Source organism: Sorex fumeus, unplaced genomic scaffold (genome assembly GCF_029834395.1).
Source record: "Sorex fumeus unplaced genomic scaffold, SorFum_2.1 ptg000024l, whole genome shotgun sequence".
NCBI classification, from domain to species: Eukaryota; Metazoa; Chordata; class Mammalia; order Eulipotyphla; family Soricidae; genus Sorex; species Sorex fumeus.
This window is the reverse complement of record NW_026606081.1, coordinates 27,422,247-27,445,211: the sequence shown is the minus strand read 5'-3', so window position 1 is coordinate 27,445,211 and position 22,965 is coordinate 27,422,247. Positions and strand designations below refer to the sequence as shown.

The window sequence follows — 22,965 nt, the reverse complement described above, 5'->3', positions numbered from 1 at the left end:
GACAGGAGGAAATGGAAAAATATCCCCTGCTCATGGGTCGAGAGACTTAACATTGTCAAAATGGCAATACTACCGAAAGCATTGTATAAATTCAATGGAATCCCTATAAGGATACTCATGACATTCTTCAAAGAAATCGAAGAAACACTCCTGAAATTTATATGGAACAATAAGCCCCCACGAATAGCTAAAGCAATTCATTGGAAAAAGAAAATGGGAGGAATCAACCTCCCTAACTTCAAACTGTACTACAAAGCAGTAATAATTAAAACAGCAGAGTACTGGAACAATGGCAGAACTGCAGACCAATGGAACAGGGTTGAATACACTGACACCTCCCCTCAATCATATCATCTAATCTTTGATAAAGGTGCAAGTAATGTGAAGTGGAGTAAGGAAAGCCTCTTTAACAAATTGTGCTGGCATCACTGGATGGCTACATGCAAAAAAAAATGGGCTCAGAACTCTGCCTAACATCATGTACAAAAGTAAGATCAAAATGGACTAAAGACCTCAACATCAGACCAGAAACCATAAGGTACATTGAAGACAAAGTTGGCAAAACCCTCCATGACATTGAAGCTAATGGTATCTTCAAAGATGCCACACCCCTGGCTGAGCAAGTGAAAACAGAGATAGATAAATGGGACTATCTTAAACTAAGAAGCTTCTGCACCTCAAAAGAAACAGTGACCAAAATACAAAGACAGTCTACAGAATGGGAAAGGATATTCGCCGAATACACATCTGACAAGGGGTTGATATCAAGGATATACAAAATACTGGTTGAACTCCACAAGAAGAAAACATCCAACCCCATCAAAAAATGGGGCAACGAAATGAACAGAGACTTTCTCAAAGAAGAAATCCAAATGGCAAAAAAGCACATGAGAAAATGCTCTACATCATTAATCATCAGGGAGATGCAGATCAAAACCACAATGAGATACCATCTCACACCTCAGAGACTGGCCCACATCCAAAAGAACAAAAGCAACCGATGCTAGTGCAGATGTGGCGAGAAAGGGACACTCCTTCACTGTTGGTGGGAATGCCGACTGGTTCAGCCCTTGTGGAAAACGGTATGGACGATTCTCAAAAAATTAGAAATTGAGCTCCCATTTGACCCAGCAATACCGCTCCTGGGAATATATCCCAGAGAGGCAAAAATGTATAGTCGAAGTGACATCTGCACTTGTTTGTTCATTGCAGCACTCTTTACAATAGCCAGAATCTGGAAAAAACCTGGGTGCCCAAGAACAGATGACTGGTTAAAGAAACTGTGGTACATCTACACAATGGAGTAATATGTAGCTGTTAGAAAAGATGAAGTCATGAAATTTGTATACAAGTGGTACAACATGGAAAGTATCATGCTAAGTGAAATGAGTCAGAAAGAGAGGGATAGACATAGAAAGATTGCATTTATCTGGGGAATATAAAGTAACAAAATAAGAGATCAATACCCAAGAATAGCTGAGATCAGCACCAGAAGGATTACTCCATAACTTAGAGGCCAGCCAGGCATTCTAGGGGAAAGGGCAGCTCAGATAGAGAAGGGAGCACCAAATGAAGGGTGTTTGGAGGATCCTCCCAGGAGGGGAGATGCATGTTGAAAGTAGACTTTGGACTGAACATGTATGCCACTCAAAGCCACTTTTCAGACCACAACACCCGAAAGGAGAGAGAGAACACAAGGGATTGCTCTGCCAAAGAGGCAGGGTGGGATGAGAGGGATGGGGGTGGGAGGGATATCCATGGTGGTGGAAAATGGGCACTGTTGGAGGGATGGGTATTTGATCATTGTATAAGCAAAACCCAAGCACAAAAAATTGTAAATCTACAACTGTACCTAATGGTGTTTCACTAATAATAATAAAAAAATGGTAAAAAAAAGAGCTTTTCAAAAACCAAAAGAAAAAAAGAGAGAGAGAATATAAGGGCTGGAGTGATAGCACAGCAGTAGAGCATTTGCCTTGCAAGTCGTCAGCCTGGCCAAGCCTGGTTTGATTCCTCTGCCCCTCTTGGAGAGCCCAGCAAGCTACCAAGAGTATTTCACCCGCATGGCAAAGCCTGGCAAGCTACTCATGATGTATTCGATATACCAAAAACAGTAACAACAAGTCTTACAATAGAGACGTTATTGGGCCCGCTCAAGCAAATCGATGAAGAACAGGAGGACAATGCTTACAGTGCTTACAGTGTTTGGGTCACACCCAGCGATGCACAGGGGTTACTCCGGGCTTTGCACTCAGGAATTACTCCTGGCAGTGCTCGGGGGACCATATAGGATGCTGGGAATCGAACCCGGGTCTGCCACGTGTAAGGCAAAAACCCTACCAACTGTACTATCGCTCCAGCCCCCTCATTCAATGTCATGATTAAGAAATAAGCATGTTTCATGTATCTACCTGCCATTTATTCAGTATAAGTAATGTGCAGTATTTATTTATGGAAGCATTAAGAATTTATCAAATAATTTTGGAATGAATACTTGATTGTTTCCCATGTGGAGTTCGCAGCTCAGTTCTTTTACAAGTATTATGAAGTTGTTCCCAGAGATATGTAAATATTTCCTTAGGCTGTTTACCTAGAAGCAGAATCACTGGTGGGGACTGAATATGCTCATTTCAAATATTCTAAATAATGCCAAAGTGTTACTGTTATTTTAGCCAAACACACTCACCAAAGTTCATGAGGCCTAACATTGATTCATATGCTGACAATGTATTGTACTGTCATTTTCTTTGACTTTTGCTTTTTGACAAAGTAATGGCATCTCATTTAACATTTTTGTCCACAACTGAAGCTGAATGCAGCACAGGTCTATTTATATAAGATCTCATTTTTTAAAAAAAATCTAAAAACGTATCCCCATGTTTCATGCATAAGCATTTTTGACTTCCAAATATATACATGAATATTAACAGTAATTATTTTTCAGGAAAAGAACGAACTTGGGGGAAGAGATTCTTTAATTTTATTTTTTTAACGGAGAGCCCGGCAAGCTACTGAGAGTATTTGATATGCCAAACACAGTAACAACAAAGTCTCCAATGGAGACGTTACTGGGCCCGCTCAAGCAAATCGACGATCAACGGGAGGGCCTTTACCTTTACCTTTACCTATTTTTTAAAATTGGCCAGTATTTTTAGTAATGTGAAATAGTTTTATTTTTAGAACTTTACTAGACAAATGTGAGGGGCGCAAAAGAGACAGACAGATCCCTGTTTCAGAGAAAACATAAGTTCCAGAGAAGACATGACCCAGTGGAAATTTTCTTTTAATTTTCATTTACCTGTTTTATATTTTAATTTCAACTAGTTTTAATATCAATGTCATTTTTATTTTTAAAGTTCCTTAAAATTTTATGTTCCTACAAATTATTAAAAGGCAAGCATTTATTTAAGCAAACACCTAAGACTAACAAACAACTTCATCGTTTGCTATATAAATACACGAGTGTCTCACTGTACACTAAGGATGGACAGTGAATCTTTGAAAACTAGTTAGTGTCACACTTCAAACTTTTATTTGAGATAGTTTGTTAAATAAAATATTTTATTGTAAATTATTTTTGCTTGTTTGTTGGGCCAGAGGGACAGAATAGCAGATAGAGTGAGGCCTACCAGGAGTGGTCCCTGAGCACTGAGCCAGGCTTAAGTTCCGAGCACTGGTGGGTATGGCCCCCCAAACAAAACAAAAGTATTTTCACCTGTTTATCATGTTTTAATGTGGCTCCCAGGAAGTTCAAATTACATCTGTGGCTCAGTTAAACTTCTCCTAACAATCAGTCTCCAGTCTACTTAGAAATTTGAGAAAAACAGGGCCACAGAGATTTCAAAAGGAAAGGAAAATATTTAAGACATAAATCTACTTCACTTGAAGCAAACGCAGAATTATGTCATCATAAAGTAAAGTAAAGTAAAGGCCCTCCCGTTGATCATCGATTTGCTCGAGCGGGCCCAGTAACGTCTCCATTGGAGACTTTGTTGTTACTGTGTCTGGCATTCAATATGTCGATATGTCATCATATTCAAAAATAAATAAATAACCAGTCGTGCGTTTGTATACACCTCATTTGCTCAAGACCCACTCTTATTGGAAGTCAGAAGCAAAATCAAAATTCTCACCCAGGGGCTGGAGAGATAGCATAGCGGGTGGGGCATTTGCCTTGCAAAAGCGGTCAACTTGGATTCGATTCCCAGCATCCAATATGGTCACCTGAGCACTGCCAGTAGTAATTCCTGAGTGCAGAGCCAGAAGTAACCCCTGTGCATTGCCAGATGTGACCCCAAAACAAAACAAAACAAAACAAAACAAAATTCTCACCATTTTCTATTGTCCATGCATTTGTGTGTGGGGAAAAATAAGCAAGAAAAGAAGAACCAAGCCAGAAACACACGTTTTTCATGACCGCAATTGCTTTATTCTTAGTGACTGTATTAGGAATGCCTGATCTCCACTGGGTCAGAACGTGCAGGAAGGAATGACAAAGTGACTGTAACTGAAGACAAATCACAACACCAGGCCTTCCATCCATCCCAGGCCTTAGGAAATCACATAGGAGGCCTTCAACAGCGCGTGCCTTATGAGGCTGATGTATTCTCAGCAGCCTGGACTCTTAAGGGAACCCTCTCAAATCAACACTTTGCAGGCAGTCTTGACCATTTTGGGTATCGTCTTCATTTTTAAATTTTTATTATTAGTAGTGGGATTTTGCTTTTTGGGTCACACCGGGCAATGCACAGAGGTTACTCCTGGCTCTGCACTCAGGAATCACTCCTGAGCAGGGGACCATATGGGATGCTGGGAATCAAACCCGTGTGCAAGGCAAATGCCCTACCCACTGTGCTATCACTCCATCCCTCATCTTCATCTTTTAAGTATGTCTATCTAGCGCCACAAGGATCTCAACGTCCTGGGAACTTTGCTGGCGGGGGCATCCACGCTTGGGGAAGCTGGTTTTTTTTTGGAGGCTGCAGCCCGTTTGCAGAGCGCGCGACTGCTAGAGCCACAGTTGCAGGAGACAGTGAGGGCTGAGGTGGGTGTCAGCGGGGCGCTTGGATGCAGCTCTCTGCAGGATGCCCGCAGGATCGGGAAGTGAGCTGAGGGTGCGAGCAGAGGTTGGCAGGAAAAAGGGCACCTTGAGCAGGCACCAGAATCCTGGCACAGGGTAAGTCTATTTTATTATAATAGTAGGAATAAAGAGAGTTTGAACAGGGTCAAGCCGTTCTTGATCTGACACTGGGATCTCTAAAGATTTTTAATGTGTTTCTATTTTTTCCCTAGGTATACTAGATAACTCTCCTTCTTTTCCTCCCCCCCTCTATCCCCCTCTTCCACCCTCTCTCCCTTTCTCCCCCTCATTTCCTACTTTCTTCCTCCCTGTCTCCCTCCCTCTCCCCCTTGTCTCAGATACACTCATAAACATCCATGCTGAAGAACATCTCAAAACAGAGTGATTAGCTTCTCTGTTACCCAGGTCTATAAAGTTGCTGTTGTAATATAACCCAGTCTGGGTTCCAATGCCTCAGAATATCACAACTAATTTTAGAGTCGTTACAGGAAAATGCCATGATGAACTATTAAAGTTGTGTGATGCATAAAAGACAGGGCAAGTATCAGAAGACTCAGGACAGATGGCTTCCAAAAACCCCTTTCCACCAAGTATAGTCTGGTGAAGTACTTTGTGGAAGGCTGGCAGAAAGAACTTCCATGCACAAACTAAACTTTTGCTTCTGCCTGGGGCACTAGTAGACTAAGCTCAGAACAAGCATTTATCCCATGCAGTTCTATGCACAGATCCCACTAGAAATATTTCCATTTCTTCAAAGCAAATGGAGACCTCTACCCCTTCTAAGTATTCCTGTTCCAGAACCAGTTTTCTTAGTTTCACATTGACTTTTCAATGTAGCCTGGGCTTCTCTCCTTTACCTCTAGTCTTGACACAGTAGCTTCTTATGTAAGCAAAAGGAAAGGGTAGAAGATACGCATCTCTATGAAGCAGGCGAAATGTATGATCCATTTTTCTCTCCTTCCGTTATTTGGGAAAGAATACGTTGGTGAATATTCCTAGTTGAGAGTAACAGAGGAAAAGAAGCAGGCACGTAAGGGTGAAATAGAGCCTTGATCAGATAGAGGATGCATCATTAATTCTATTTTTTTTCTGCTTTCCAAAGAAAGAATAAGTTTCATCATCTGACTTTCAGGAGTTGGGAACTGCCTCATTCAAAGAATACTGCCCTCAAAGAATACTGCCCTCCTGATTTGTGGTGTCACTCTGGTACATTCTCCTCAGCATGGATGTTAGATCGTTCTGTTTCCCAAACTTCTTAATTTCATTCATAGAATAAAAAAGTAAATGCTTACTGTAGCAAAAGCATATCAAAGGACAACAAACCCTTGGATTTCAATTATAGAATGGAGGTTACCAAACCAGCAAGGGGTGGGAAGGTGAAGGGAAGACGAACTAGGAGAGTCACAGGGACTATGGCTGTGGGTGGGCGTCTTTGGGGTTGAAGGTGCAGTAATTATGTGCACCAAAAGGAACGCGATTGTAACCATGTTGCCTCAACTACACTGAAACAAAAGAGAGAAATGCAGCACATTGATGGGGGGGAGTGGAGGGGGAGAGGCATTGTAAAATTTGGATAAACGACCGTGGAAATAGGACATGTACATTTCTAGGGATAAAATATTCAGGCTTAAATTCAGGTATTAGATATTTCACATAGCACAGTGTCATTTTAAATCAAATGTATCTGGACTAATCCCAGAATTTCTTTACACTTGTTTATTCGTTTACTTCTACTTTTGAGTTTACCATGGAACACACTAAATCACAGAATAAGGATTAAGCATAGAAATACAGGCCCTAAATATTGCATGATTTTTTTTAATAGCAAATATTCAGGGAACTTTATTTTTAAAGGATAAATCAGACACAACTTTCATTGACCCAAACATGCATAATCCAGAATCCATTCTTATATAAAATGCATTCAATTGGTAAATTACACATGAATTACAAAGGGAATGCAACTTTAACATTCAAGTTAATAAAGACATCATACTTTTTTTTTAAAAGCTAATTATCTCTAGTAAATCAAGGGAAACTGATATGGAATGATTCGACTGAAAAGCAAAGAATAAGGCACCTGCTATGAATTTCAGACAGTTAACTTTCATTTTAAAAGTCAAAATAAAATAGATTCAGTTCAGCAACACATTTGTTTGAAGGAGGGAAACGCGGGGTTGAGTTCCCGGGTGGGACAGGCAGGTAGCAATGCAGGTAAAAGCCTACTGGCCTGAGGACCGCTGGCCCCTCTGACTCCAAAGAGATCAGGTTCCAGAAAGTCCTTACTTCTCTCCCTCACCCCCCATGCCAGGGAGCGCTGGAAGCTCTCGCAGAGGTCTGTACTGTGTATGAACTAGGTAGCCAATTTCCCTTCTGATCCTCTTACAACAGCTTATTTTAAAACAGGTATCCTGAGGCAATCATCAAAGCAAAATATTGCATGATTACTAAAAGTGAGACTCAATGAATAAAAACCATTCTATCACTAAATTATAGTTTGTTTACTCATCATTTCCCACCTGTATTGTAACTTTTATAAGCAGCTGTTCGTGACATTTGGTATTAGTTATTCTTACATGATGCACTATGATAGGAATAGCTGAAAAATAAATACAAACAAAGGTGTTTACTCATCTTATTTGTAAACAACACCCCTAGATACTATCCTACTAGTTAACATCTGGGAGAACCCTGTTAGTTTTCCATTATCTGACCAAGCTTAGGCAGGATATGTGAAAAGAGAAACACTTTTGCATTATTTCCAGAAATGTAAATGTACAAAAAAATGGAGAACAATTCATAGATACTTAATAAAATAAAGATTGCTGCATACAAGCAGAAAACCCTTCTCTGCATGATGACCATCAAGAAAACATCATGAAAACGATTATAATGCCGACTAACAGGTCAAAACACCAAAACTGTACTCATTAAATCAATGAATGTATCAGTAAAATTAATCACCTGCACTGGCTGAAAACAAATATAATTTGTATGCATCATTTTACATTTTTAATGAAATTTAAATAAAGTTTTAAAATTATGCCCCAAGTACTATTCATATAAATTAAGAAAAACAAATAATTGGCCCAGATTTTCTTGCATGCAGCTCACCACAGTTAAATTTCTGGTACTCCATATGGTCCTCTGAGCAGTGCCAGCATTGATCCCTATGTACGGAACCAAGAGTGAGCCCTGAGCATCACCAGGTGTGCCCTAAATAACAAACAAACAAATAAATAATACAAAAAACCTGCTTGAGAGTGTTAATAACAAGTTTGGTTTCAAACAACCCAACTGAAAAATGAGCAGAAACTTCTCCAAAGACAGGAACTAGAGAGATAGCAGAGCAGGTCGTACACTTGCCTTGTACACAACTGACTCAGGTTTGTTGTCTAGCATCGCAAATCTTCCCCTGACCCCTGACAAGAGGAAGAGGAGGAGGAGAATGAGAAACAGAAGGAGGAGGAAGAGGAAGAAGAGGAGGAGGAGGAAGAGGACATCAAATGGGTGTGGAATTGGTACACAAAAACATGATTATTAGGGAAATGTAAAACAAAATGATGATATAAACTTCAAACTCATTTAAAAGACAAGAAACAACAAATATTGGAGAGAATCAGAGACAAAAATAAAGCGTTGTGCTCTGTTAGTGGGACTATATGTGGGTGTGGCACTGGAGTTCCCACCAGTGAATGCAATCCTGCCTGATTTGGTAATCAAAAAAATTAATTCAAATCTATCTATCTGTCATATCTCCCATGTTTATCCTACTTTTATTTATAAGAGCCAAGATCTGGAAGTGTCTTACGGGGTGGCAATGCCAGTGAAATACTACTGAGCTATCAAAAATCCACACCCTGCAATTTGCACCAACATTGACGGACCTAGCAGGTGTTCTGTTTAGTTGAATAAGTCAAATAGAAAAAGTGGAACACCACATGATTTCACTCCTAAATGGTAAATAGCAAAACAGATGAACTAAATAAAACAAAAATAAACATTTCAACTGCAAGACCAATTGGTGATTATCAGAAGAGAAAGGGGAAGCGGGGAATGAGTAAATCAGCTGAGTCAGTTATGTGCCAGTACAATTAAAATTTTAGACAAACACTTATTTTTAATGATACTCACCCAAAATGTATGTAATGTTTCAATGCACTTACTTCAATTTTATTTATTTATTTTCCTTTTTTTGGGGGGTCACACCTGGCTCTGCACTCAGGAGTTACTCCTGGCGGTGCTCAGGGAACCATATGGGATGCTGGGAATTGAACCCGGGTCGGCCGCATGCAAGGCAAACGCCTTACCTGCTGTGCTATCTCTCCAGCCCAACTTCAATTTTTTTTAATGCTTTAAAAAAATCAACTTGGTTTCTTTGGATTAAGGTTTGTCAAAATGCCAGCATTAAGAAACTTAGGAAGTGCATAGTTTAATTTCAAGACGGATTTCTTTAGATGTCAGGCAGCTCCTTTTCAAACTAATCATTTAAAAACAACCAAGATAGATCTCTTTGTCAGGTGAGAATCGGAAGTTTAGGCTATCTGCAACCTGTGAAGCAAACTTCATAATTTTTTGTCACCACCTATGCTTTCTCAGGTCAGATAGCCATCTTTTGTCAAATGCTGAATTCAACACTTGCAAATCAGTCAGGGAAACTGACTTAGTGAAAAAAGACCCACAGTTCCTAGGTTATCTTGAATTAACAAATGAGCAGTCTAGACAAGTTTACAGAGCAGATCTGAATCCTTTCATCGGTGTGCAGGACAATCAAATAGCTCCTGTACCTTTTTAATCGTTTTGGGAAATTAATATATCGATGGTATTTTCAAATGACTTAGATTCATCAAATTTAAGTAAAAACAAAACAAAGACTTACTGTTTTGTTGTTGTTGTCAATAGGAGATAACCCCCCCCCCCCTTGTATAACTTCTGGGGAGAGAATCAAGAATACTGATGTTCAAACATTGAAAGATTATTTTTAAATGTACTCACAACTGTCAGAAACTTACACATGATGAAACATTTCATCATAGACTCAGGTATCGGTGATCTTTAGGTGATCATTTTCTAATTAAAATGCCATAGGGTATAGAATTAGCAAAACAGAATGTTACTGCTATCATACTGAGTGTGAATATACCAATTTCAAGAAGTTTTTGCAAACTACCCAAGTGCAAGTTAGAATCCCCCAAAGCTGCCTCTTTGCTTTCTGATTTCATTGTTTCCAATATCACTCTGCCGAGTCACCAATTCCCAGGTGCGTTTACCTTTGGTGAAAGCTTTGTCTCCCCCTGTTGTCTAGCTACTGAAACAGAGAACCGGGAAGCTGAGTAAGGCTCCCCTTTCCTCTGGGACTTCCAGCTGACATGCAGTAGACAGACCCCTTCTGAAGTTTCGTGCCTGCTGTGTCTTCTCTCCTTGCTGCAAGAAGAAAAGCCTTTTCTTTTAACCTGGCTGCCTTTGGAGTAGCGATTCTGACATCTTCATGGCCTCTAAAGGTAAGAGTAAGTAAAGCCAGCTAAGAAATTTTTCCTTGTATCATGACTGCAAATATACGGTGGTGGCAAGTTACATTTGGTGAGGCCTACACTTTGAATTCTGTCACATCACCTTTGAACATCGAGATACTTTGAATATTTAACTCCAGGAGAACGTTGCATTAAATTAAAAAAAATAAAACAAACCTATCTCAATGTAGAATATAGACGTTGAGAGGTAAACTGTGTGAGGTATGATGAATAGAAATAGTTAAGAGATTTTCAGAGCTAATGTCAAACAAAAGGACAGGTTGGTATTCTCATTTGAAGGAGACTTGTAAATAACTATTCCCATATGAGCCTTAAAGTGCAGTTCAATTTTCAAATTTCTAGTTTGTTGTTTGAAATATTTGACACAGACATTTATCATAAATAATTGGTAAATTTGTATAATCGGTAAATGATTGGTATCATAAATAACTGGTATAATGATTGGTTTCAAATCAAATATTGGTATTAAAAATTATTGGTATCAAACCACTATGATTGATATCATCTCAAATTATTAAATACCATTATAATGGTATCAAAAGACTAGTATTAAAGATAATTGGTATCATGAAGAATTGGTAAAATTATACCATTGGTAACTTTCAATAATTGTATTGCACTAGAAATAAATACTTCTAAACCACCAATCTTACAGAATATACTAAACATTAAGTTAAATGCAGAAAGGTAAACTTAAAATAATTTAAGTAAGCAAATTAATTGAGGACTTTGGGGAAAGAGCAAGTGTTTCCTGTAATATCTAAAACTTTTTATCATTAGTACTATCTAACTTTAAAGAACTTCTCAAAAGACAAAAAAATAATGGGGTGGTATTTTACGGTAATGAGTTGCAATCTTAGTAAAATCACTTGTAAAATTATGTAAAAAACAAAATTACAATGCATTTTTATTCCATTATCAGAGCAAACCATTAAACTCTAGGTTATAATGAAAAGTTTTAGTGTGAAGAATTGTGATTAGGATAATTGGTGGAAACCTTTTAACCTAATTACAAATAGGATAATAGAGTCCATCAATTTATAATATCCTAAATTCATGATCCATTGAAAGAAATGTGTATGATTACTTGCTTCCTTTATCAAAATAATTCTTTTGGGTTCAATTTAGTATATTGAGAACAAATAAGATAATCTCATTTTTCACTGACATTAAATGTATGCCAGTCGTGGGGTAACATTGACAAAGCTCAAACAAATTGTAAACTATAGTCACAAAACAGAAAAGTCATGAATTTTAATATTGTGTTTCACTTTTGTATTTGAAGACCCACTGAAAATAATCTTGACAAGTTCTCCCTTTCACTTAAGACTGGAACTAACACTTAGGCCAAAACACAACAGTACTTTATAAGAGTTACAGCAACAACTGTGCCCTGGAAAGCAGAGCTGAGGGGTATGTGAAATATTTATAAGCTAGTTATACATTTTTAAAAGAGTAGATAGAAATTCAAAGCCAGATAGGAATTCAAAGGAGTTCCTTCTTCATTTGCTCCTATGAGTCTTTGAAGAAACTTGTGATTAGAAAGCAATATTAGGATCAAAATATTATTAATCTACCCCAAAGCAGTGATGTGTGGTCATAATGAGGGCTGGAGACTAAACTTCAATGTAAGACTTCAGTGGAAAAGTAACCTTCCTCCTGCAGCCTACAGAAAGTACTAAGAGGGACAAACGTGGGAATGTTCCTTCTCTATTTCTTTTCTTTTCTTTTTTCTTTTTGCTTTCTGGGACACATCCAGCGATGCTCAGGGGTTACTTCTGGCTCTGCACTCAGGAATTACTCCTGGCGGTGCTTGAGGAAAAATATGGGATGCCAGGAATTGAACCCAGGTTGGCTGCATGCAAGGCAAATGCCCTACTTGCTGGATTATCATTTCAGCCCTTTGTTCTATTTCTTAAAAAATGAAAACCAAAATTGCTTCTGAATGAGTTGGCCAGTTTGAAGACAGCAGATAGGATATCCATCTCACTTAACCTCAAATGTCTTTGTGGATTTTGTTCTAGAAATGTAAATTAAAGATAGTATGGACAATATCATCAAGTTTCCATGACACAATATTGCTCATTAGCATATCGAAGGCCTGGATTCATTGGGACTTCTAGTACGTTCCCTAGATAGATTAATTGGTACCATAGACCAACCGACAGTCTGAGTACTGGCTCTCATTCAGACAGAAGAACTATGAGTGTGAACTAATAGCCCTTTTTAGTATAACTCTACACAACTTAGGCACAGGATCAAACTTGAAGAAACTGATCCAAACAAATCAGTTTTTTCCAGGAGACTGTAAACTAAGCAGTAATATTCTACGTCTGCTCCAGAGGGAACAGAATTCCAGAAGAAAAAAAACCATGACTTCACAATGTGACCCAAGGTTTCTGAAGGCGATTAAGCCCTAATCCAGGCTAGGGAAAGACCTTGAACTGGCTCCCAAGGCATCCATGCTGGCCTCCTAAGGTCTGAGGTCTGAATGAAGATTCGGTGAGGTATGACCTAGAGCCAATTCCAGACACTCAACTTATTGCATTGTATTACAGCCACAATGGTTTACAAAAAAAAAAAAAAAAGCAGAGTTATGTGCTTTTATTTTTCTTCAGTAAAATTAATTATGTAGCATAATGAAATAATCTTCTATTAACATTAGAAAATAATTCCTATTTATGAACTGTTTTTTTTGTTTGTTTGGGTTTTTGTTTGTTTGTTTTTTGTTTTTTGCTATACAGAGGGATAAGATGTATAAAGTAAGGTATTTAGCACCAGACTTCACCTTCGTGATTTTTAAAACAAGGGTGCTCTTGCATAATCACCACCGAGTCCAAGTTACAGAACATATTGAGCAGCTCATTAAGGTCCTCTGGGCAGTAGATCTCTCTTGAACCTCCATGCCAAGGATGAAGCATTCCTCTGTATTTTATCTCTGTGACATATGTCCCTCAAGATGTGGACATTTGAATCTTCTTTCTACATAAGATTTTGTTTACCTGACCTCAGGTGTATAAAACACACACACACACATAGCAAACATTTACTGCTAAAAATCATTATTTTATGACAATTGGGTTTTCTCACAATTCAGTTAGACCATTCTATGTGGGAGGGAGCAGTTTGGACCCCCCCAAATTTTGTTTGTTTTGTTGTAGCACAGCGGTAGGGCGTTTGCCTTGCATGCGGCCAGCATGGCCGATTCGAGTTCGATTCCTCCGCCCCTCTCGGAGAGCCTGGCAAGCTACCGAGAGTATCTCGCCCGCACGGCAGAGTCTGGCAAGCTCCCCGTGACATATTCGATATGCCAAACACAGTAACAACAAAGTCTCCAATGGAGACGTTACTGGGTCCGCTCGAGCAAATCGATGATCAATGGGAGGGCCTTTACTTTACTTTACTTACTTATTTGGGGGCCACAACTTTCAGTGCTCAGAGTTTCTGGCTCTGTGCCTGGGGGTGATCACTCCTGGCAGTTCCCAGAGAACCATATGCAGTGCCAGGGATCTATCCAGGCTTGGTACATGCAAAACAAGTGCCTAGACACTACCACCTTTTGGGTACCACAACCCTCGGTTTAAGAATCTAGACCAAAGAGCATCACTTACCTGTTTCTGGTGACCAGGAAAACAATGTAAGTCTAAAATCAAATTTACCATGGGGTTTGATCTGCAAATGACATAAGACTGTAGGTAATGGCTCAAATTTTTCCCTGTTAGTGTCTTTATTTAAGAGTTATTTTCATGGGAGGGAGGGGTAGTATATATATATATATATATATATATATATATATATATATATTCAGGTTATATATTTATGGAGGGAGGGATAATAAGGAGAAGAATGCCCCCAAATAAAAGCCTGTTTACTGAGTTCATATTATAATCCTCAAAGTTTAATCACTCTAAGTAAAGTTCGGCTTGGTTACTAAAGAGAAAAGAAAAAAAAAAGCTTATATCACTGAGAGTGCTGTGCAGATACAAAACTGGTTCTTTTATGTCACTAAGACCTCCAGGACCAGCCACCACCATGCTGAGACAACTCTCTGCACACATGAAGGTACTGGCAGAGGGACAAAGCCACGCGGGTTCCGGGGCCGAGATCTCCAAGCCTACTCGGATTGGAGTCGAGCATCCTCCACCCAGATCCTCCAAATTCCAGTAGGCGGGGTCACACCCACCACCTGGCCCCCTGGCGCCGTGTAATCCCATCAATGGCCAAGACTCAGAGACTATAAAATTCAGCTCCCGGAACCGCGCGGCTGCATTTGCGGCTGCGCGACATCTTATCAGGACATCTTTTTTATGACATCTTATTATCTCATTCCTACTTTGGACAAACTTGCAGGCTATCAAATGTAGCCTGCCCACAGGGCAGAGTCTGGCAAACTCCCTGTGGCGTACCAAATATGCCAAATACCAGTAACAATGATGGGTCTCATTCTCCTAAAGAGCCTTGAATATAATCTCGGGGCTAGGATGAAAGAGACGTTACTGGGGCCTGCTCGAGGCAATCGATGAATAACAGGATAATGAAATGAAAAAAAAAGAAAAATTTTATTTAAAAAATTTCATGGTGGGGCTGGAGAGATAGCACAGTGGGTAGGACGTTTGCCTTGCACGTGGCTGACCCTGGTTCGATTCCCAGCATCCCATATGGTCCCCTGAGCACCAGCAGGAGTAACTCCTGAGTGCAGAGCTAGGAGTAATCCCTGTGCATCACCAGGTGTGACCCAAAAAGCAATAAATAAATAAATAAAACATTTCATGGTGGGGAGATAATACAGTATGCCTTGCACACGGTGAACCAGAGTTCCATCCCTGACACACAATATGGTCCCTGATCCCCTCCAGGTGTGATCCCTGAGCACAGAGCCAGGAGTAAGCCCTGAGCACCACCAGATAAGGCCTAACAACAACAGTAGTTCAGTAAGATAATGTTTCAGGCACAAGATGTAATTGTTCTTGCCTGAAACTACTGAAAGCTTAGTAGCGTCCTGCAGCGTCCCTTCTTCTGGCTCTCTGAAAGTCAAGGATAACAGTGTCTCTGGCAATAATTCCAAAGAGAGGATGAAGGTATGGCATTTGCCTTGTATGCAGCTGCTGCGGGTTCAATTCCCAGTACCCCATAGGGTTCCTGGAGCTCCACCAGGAGTGATCATAAGATTCAGAGAAGTTCTAAGACCTATGTCCTTTGTGTCTGCCTAGATCTGAAAAGTGTCAAGAAGAGGGTCTAGTAGAAAGCAACCTGCTATCATGTCACCAGGAGAGAGTTCTGTCTCAGGGGCCAGCTGACAAGATGGCTTCCCTAGTGTCTTCCTATGCTCTATTCTAACAACTTATCCAAATTCCAGCTGTTACAGGTGATACAAACTTGAGGTTCATCTTTGGTCTAGTCCTACCAACTTGAAGTTAATAAGCAAATGTGCCATCTGGTCATTTGTACCTCATCAGTACCTCATCAATAACCCAGCACCCAACCTTATTATGTTTGTTGTTACCAGAAACCATTTATGTGAGTATCAAAAGGGCCACTCCTTAAATTGCCACATTCCTTCACCATTTTTGCATCCCTCTCCTGGTGCTCATCCAAACTTTGCTTGAACTCTTTTGGTATCTCCAAAGATATCACTGCTAAATTTAGATTTTTAAAAAATGTGTTTTGGGGTCTCCAAAGCAATGTTCTTGGGGTCTTCCCAAAAATATTCATGGGGCTCAGGAGCCACTTTTGGCTCTATTCAATCCAGTTCTACTTGCCCCCAAACAGAATTGGAGGCACCATGGTCACCCACTAGTTCTCAGGTCCTGTTGAGTGCCAGGCATTGAATTGAGGAGTTTGGACTCTGCTTGCCAAGTATTAATTCTAGTACTTTGAGCGTGTCTTCAGACCTAAAATATATTTTAGGAGCTTAAAGCGTTCAGAAAAATACCACAAAGATTCACACACACAAATAGACACGAATAATTTATGTGTTCATGCTAAAGAAAAACTACTGTAATCTGATGGAATTATATAGATGTCACTCTAGTTTTTAATAATGTATGATAAAAGTACATATTCAAATTATTTTGCATCTTCTCTAAAGTTTCTTATACATTAATTCAGAGCCAGAAATTTTCTTTCATATGTCTCCAGATATATATATGTACATATATGTGTATATATATGTATATATATAGACAATGATAGTCTGAATTATTTTTACCCATAGTTGACAGTTTAATATTTGAAAATGCTATCTGCACCTTTTGCTAAATTTAAAGCAACATTGTAATTAATTACTGGTTTTGGCATATCGAATACACAACGGATAGCTTGCCAGGCTCTGCCGTGTGGGCGGAATACTCTCGGTAGCTTGCCAGGCTTTCCGAGAGGGATAGAGGCTTTTGGGGCAACCTCTTATCACCCTCATAGGTGTTACCTTATCAAATATGGTACGGCAATTCCGGAAGATGGGTATTTAGTGTCTTATAAGGAATGCCAAGAAAGAGATAGCCACAAAAAAACACCTGTATAATACATCGGGACCCATGGCCTAGAATAGAACGAACAGGGTGAGAGACTGAGTTCATCATGTCGCAAGGTGGCCACGCAGGTCCAGAAAGCGTCCTGGAGTGTGGCGGCGGCTGGGTAGTGGAGGTAGTATCAGTAGTGGAGGTCTGCCAGTGAGGTATTTATCTGGTCCCGGTAGGGGTAGGGTGGGTCTTCTGTGCGCAATTACAGAAATTACAATGGGTCTCATTCACCTGACCCTGAAGGCTTCACCAACATGGCAGAATTGAGAAGGATGAGAAAGGAGAGGCCAATAAAATCTCAAGGCCGAACTAGGCTGCCACAACGAAGGAAGACAAAAATGATCGTCTGTACTTTCAATGCATGTATGCTAGCATCAGATGCATCCATCGAGGACCTGATGGTACAAGCACGAAAGATCAAGTACGACATCATTGGTCTGACCGAGACAAGAAGGCACCAATCTCATCATGCCGTTTTCGACACTGGAGAAGAATTGTTCCTCGAACATGCAATAAAAGAGGTGTCGGAGGCGTCAGTGTCCTTGTCAACACAAACTTGGCCATGAGCATTGATTCATTCGAATGCCTAACAATCCGAATCGGACGTTTACATTTGAATAGATGTGGCTCACTGCCGGCAGTTTCTATCTTCGTTGTCTACGCACCAACATCTCATTATGATGAAAGAGAAATCGAGAAGTTCTACATGGAACTGGAGAAGTTCTATAAAGAAGACCACACCTTCTACAAGATCATTGTGGGTGATTTTAATGCCAAGATAGGACCGAGAAGATCAGCTGAAGAACTTCACATCAGGACCCATGGCCTAGAATGGAACGAACAGGGTGAGAGACTGTCTGAGTTCATCATGTCGACCAAGACCATCCATGGTAACTCACAATTCCAGAAGGCCTAATCTAAACATTGGACATGGGAGTCTCCCGGTGGACGATTCCACAACGAAATAGACCACATCATATTCAATCGATGGTTTTGCCTGACTGATGTCGCTGTTGTCCCCAAATTCCAAATGGGATCGGACCACCGTCTCCTTCGTGCAAAATTCTACTTCACAGAGTGGGGAGAAAGGGCTGCAAAGTTTAAAAAGAGAACTCTCAGAATGACCACCAACTGGGAGCTCTTTGGCACTATTGCAGCAACATGGGAAGATGCCATTGTTGACAACATTGACGAGGAATACGATCGACTGATTTAGCATCTCCATGATTGTGTGAGGAACGCCAAGAAAGAGATAGCCACAAAAAAACACCTATCTTCGAAAACTCTTGAGTTTATTCACCAACGTGTTTTGGCGCATGCCTCAGGCAACCGCAAGCGAACGTCCAAGCTCGAAAAGCAATGCAGATATGCGATCAAGGAAGACCTCAAAGAGAGAAGAGCAGAAGTGCTGGTAGATGTGGCAGAAGCCAGGAAAAGTATTCGTAACGCCTGCCTGTCCTTTGCCAACTACAAGACCAAGATAACTGCCCTCCGACATCCTGATGGATCTATCACATCCTCCAGAACGGCAATGGAGAAGATTATCCATGACTTCTACTCAAATCTCTTCAATAACCATGTCCACTTGCCGACATACCAAATTCCATCATGCGACGACTGGAATGGGAAGGAATGGGAGTGAAGATAGATGGTCGGCAACTACACCACCTCCGCTTTGCTGATGACATTGTTTTAATAACACCAGACATCAGCCAAGCAGCACAAATGCTGGCCGACTTCGACCGTGAGTGTGGAAAGTCGGACTACAGCTGAATCTTACGAAGACAATGTTTATGAGAAACAGCCTTGTTCCTGACGCCCCATTCGCTCTCAATGGAATGACCATCTCCGAATACAACAGCTATGTGTACCTAGGTCGAGAGGTCAACATGACAAATGACCTGGCACCCGAGCTGCGCAGGAGGAAGAGAGCGGCTTGGAACGCCTTCAAGAACGTCGAAGAAATAGCTAAGAGGACGAAGAACCTCCGGCTCCGGGCACATCTCTTTGATTCCACTGTTCTTCCTGCATTAACATATGCCTCAGAGACCTGGGCCCTACGCAAACCGGATGAGAACGCTATTCAGGTCTCCCAAAGAGGAACTGAAAGAGCTATGCTTGGAATATCACGTTTCACTCAAATGAGAGAAAGAATCCGGAGTTTCGACATCCGTCGACGATCAAGAATCAGGGATGCTGTCTCGTTTGCCAAGGTGTCAAAAATCAGATGGGCTGGTCACGTAATGAGATTTAAAGACAACCGCTGGACTAGAGCTGTTACCGACTGGATTCCATGGGATGTCAAAAGACCGCATGGCCGCCCACCTACCAGATGGTCAGCTTCTTCGTCAAGATCATGAGCGATCGATTTGAGGCTCTTCATGTTCCTAGAGTGAACAGACGCCATTGGGCTACACTAACACGCGACAGGAACAAATCCATTTGTCCCTGGCGCCTGCTCGAGCAAATCAACAATTAATGGGAAGTCAAGTGATCAAGTGAAAGCAACATAATCTTGATAAAGTTAATATATGCATATCTGAAACCTCTTTTATTTCTAAATTAATAAAAATGAGCAGAAAAAACACTCAGTTTTTTTTATTTTCCTTCTGTTTACTTTATTTTTTTATATTTATTTATTTTTTAATAGTGAGGCACCATGAGGTACAGTTGTAGACTTACACATTTTTGTGCTTGGGTTTCGATTATACAATGATCAAACACCCATCCCTCCACCAGTGCGCATTTCCCACCACCTCGGATCCCAGCATCCCCTCTCCCCCCAGTCCCTATCCCACCCTGCCTCTGTGGCAGGGCATTTCCCTCTCTCTCCTTTTGGGTGCCATGGTCGGCAAAAGAGGCATTGAGTGGCAACCATGCTTGGTCGACAGTCTACCCTCAGCATGCTCTCCCATCATGGGCGGATCCTCCCAACACCCTTCACCTGGTGTTCCCTTCTCTTTCTGAGCTCCCCCTTCCCCTAACATGTGTGGTTGTCCTCCGGGTCATTGAGTAAAATTCCTGGTACTAATCTCTGCCATACTTGTTAGTTTCCTATTTTGTTACTTTATGTTCCCCAGATGAATGCAATCTTTCTATGTCTATCCCTTTCTTTCTGAGTCATTTCACTTAACATGATACTTTCCATGTAGTACCACTTGTATGTAAACTTCATGACTTCGTCTTTTCTAACAGCTACATAGTACTCCATTGTGTAAATGTGCCAGAGTTTCTTCAACCAGTCATCTGTTCTCGGGTACTCAGGTTTTTTTCCAGATTCTGGCTATTGTAAAGAGTAACACTCAGTTTTTTAAAATCTGCCATCTAATAACAGAGATACCCAAATGGCAGTCATGTGAGAAAAATACTACAACAGGAAAAATAACAATAGAAATCCTATGTTACACAGCCAATAAAAATATAAATTTATATATTTAACAAAGATGAATAATTTTGCATGCATCATTTATTAGGGTGTTTGCATACTATTGCATAGGCTCTTGCCACATGCAGGGTAAATAGCAAATCTGTACATTCCAATCTAATAAGTCATTGAAGTAATAACATTGTACAAGACAACAATGTCAAAAACAGGTGATTTCTTTTAGAAAATTAAAGCCCAACATCATAGGATTCTGTAAATATTCTATCTTATGTAACCCTGGGTGAGTTTCAGAGGGATTCTTACTGTCAGAAAATGGGAAAGATGCTTTTATACAAAATATCAAGGCATGTGCTCAATTAGATATTATCTTGCCTTCCAGGAGAACGTAACTTTACTTTGAATATTCTCGTGGACTACAAAATTTGTTCTCTGAGTCTGATCCTAGACCCAAAGCATTAGCTTACCTGGCACAACATTAGAAATGTAAATTCTCAAGTTTCAAACCCCACCCACTCCCCCAACAATTGCACCAGAAATACCCTGGAGTGGCGTCCAAAGACAGTTTTCACCAGCCCTTCAGGGATTTCCAAGGGAGAACCACAGACCACTAACCCAAACCTCCACAGAAGAGTGTGATGGATGTAGAGAGAAAACGTTCTTAGAAATACCAAGCACCCTTCACATCTGGGGAGAGCACCCTCCACATCTGGGGATGGAGAATAGGCCTGAAACTCCTACTGTGATTCAAACAGTTCTCCAGTGCTCCAAAGAAAAAAGTGTATTTGCCTACAAAAATATTGATGTCACATGATTCTCTATTCTCTTTCAAATACTCCCATGAATTCCCCCTCTCCCTTTTCTTCGGCTGGTCATATAATGATTGCATACCCATCCTTCCACCTGTGTGCATTCTCCACTACCAATGTTCCGTATCCCTCCCACCACCTCTTAATCCCCCCCACCCCCCGCGTGGCAGGACATTCCCTCTATCCTTTTGGGTGTTGTGGTTTGCAATGCAAGTATTCAGTGGCCATCATGTTCGGTCTATAGTATACTTTCAGCATCCATCTCCCATCCCCAGTAGGCTCTCCAAGCATTCTTTACTTGGTGGTCCCTTCTCTATCTGAGCTGCCTTTTCCCCCATATATGATGTTGGCTTCCAAGCCGTGGAGCAATCCTCCTGGCCCTTATCTCCACTATCCTTGCCACCTCCCATTCTTGATATAGTAATCCCAAATGGGGTGCTGTTGAAAGACTGCAACTAAATTTACATATATATTTTATGTAAATATATATAATATGTATTTTATGTTTTTATGTATGTCACGATCATAACAAATATCCAATAGTAACATATTCTTTAACTAGGTGACTATATATATTAAACAATAATAAAGTAAAGTAAAGTAAAGGCCCTCCCGTTGATCGTCGATTTGCTCGAGCGGGCCCAGTAACGTCTCCATTGGAGACTTTGTTGTTACTGTGTCTGGCATATCGAATACTCTCGGTAGCTTGCCGGGCTCTCCGAGAGGGGCGGAGGAATCGAACTCTGGTCGGCCATGTTGGCTGCGTGCAAGGCAAACGCCCTACTCGCTGTGCTATCTATATAATCATTATACAAACGTCTATAATATATAATGAATACATAATTTATATATAAAAGAGGGATGGGTATTTGATCATTGTATAATTGAAACCCAAGCACAAAAATTTGTAAGTCTACAACTGTACCTCATGGTGTCTCACTAGTAAAAATTTAAAAATATAAAAAAAATTAAAAAAAAATTATATGTAGTTTTTCTTGGCTGGAGCGATAGCACAGCAGGTACGGCATCTGCCTTGCATGCGACCGACTGACCCGAGTTTGGTTCCCTCATCCATCTCAGAGAGCTTGGAAAGCTACCGAGAGTATCCCGCCCGCACGGCAGAGCCTGGCAAGCTCCCCGTGGCATATTCGATATGCCAAAAACAGTAACAAGTCTCAAAATGGAGACATTACTGGTTGCCCGCCCGAGCAAATGAACCTGATGGGAGGACAGTAGGATGATGGACAATGGGAGGACAGTGCTACATAGCTTTTCTTGATATAGATAAGAAATACTAAAGAAAATGGCCCATACTTCCACGCTTTATTAAGTCTGGCATTTTCGTTCTCTTGCAGATTCACAGAACCAAAGAGGTCGAGGGCTTCGTGGTTTTCTTCCTGGCGCGTCAGGCCCCGATGGCAACCTCACCACCTCCGCTTCCAACACAGGGCACCAAGTATGGCAGCCACCTCGTCCTCTGCCGGGCAGTATTCCTCCTGGTCTCGAATACCTAAGCCAGGTGTTTCCCTCCTTCTCTGTCTATAAAAGCATCCTCCTAACAGGAGATACAAGGCTAGCATCTTGCAGTTCAGCCAAGTACAATAGTCAACAATTTGTGGCTTGTTTTTGTTTCCTGGAGAAGATG

At 40.7% G+C, this 22,965-nt stretch overlaps 1 protein-coding gene and 1 pseudogene across 1 annotated transcript in view; both read left to right on the top strand.

Moving 5' to 3' along the window:
- Positions 1-10,417, top strand: part of LOC130023736 (synaptosomal-associated protein 47-like) — a 31,913-nt pseudogene extending 21,496 nt beyond the window's left edge.
- A 151-nt stretch (positions 10,418-10,568) lies between these two features.
- The window catches only part of LOC130023735 (phospholipid scramblase family member 5-like), a 45,533-nt gene continuing 33,136 nt past the window's right edge, over positions 10,569-22,965 (top strand). The window contains exons 1-2 of the mRNA XM_056114326.1: positions 10,569-10,581; positions 22,676-22,839. Coding sequence (XP_055970301.1) covers positions 10,569-10,581; positions 22,676-22,839 — 177 coding nt within the window. The remainder of the gene's footprint in view (positions 10,582-22,675; positions 22,840-22,965) is intronic.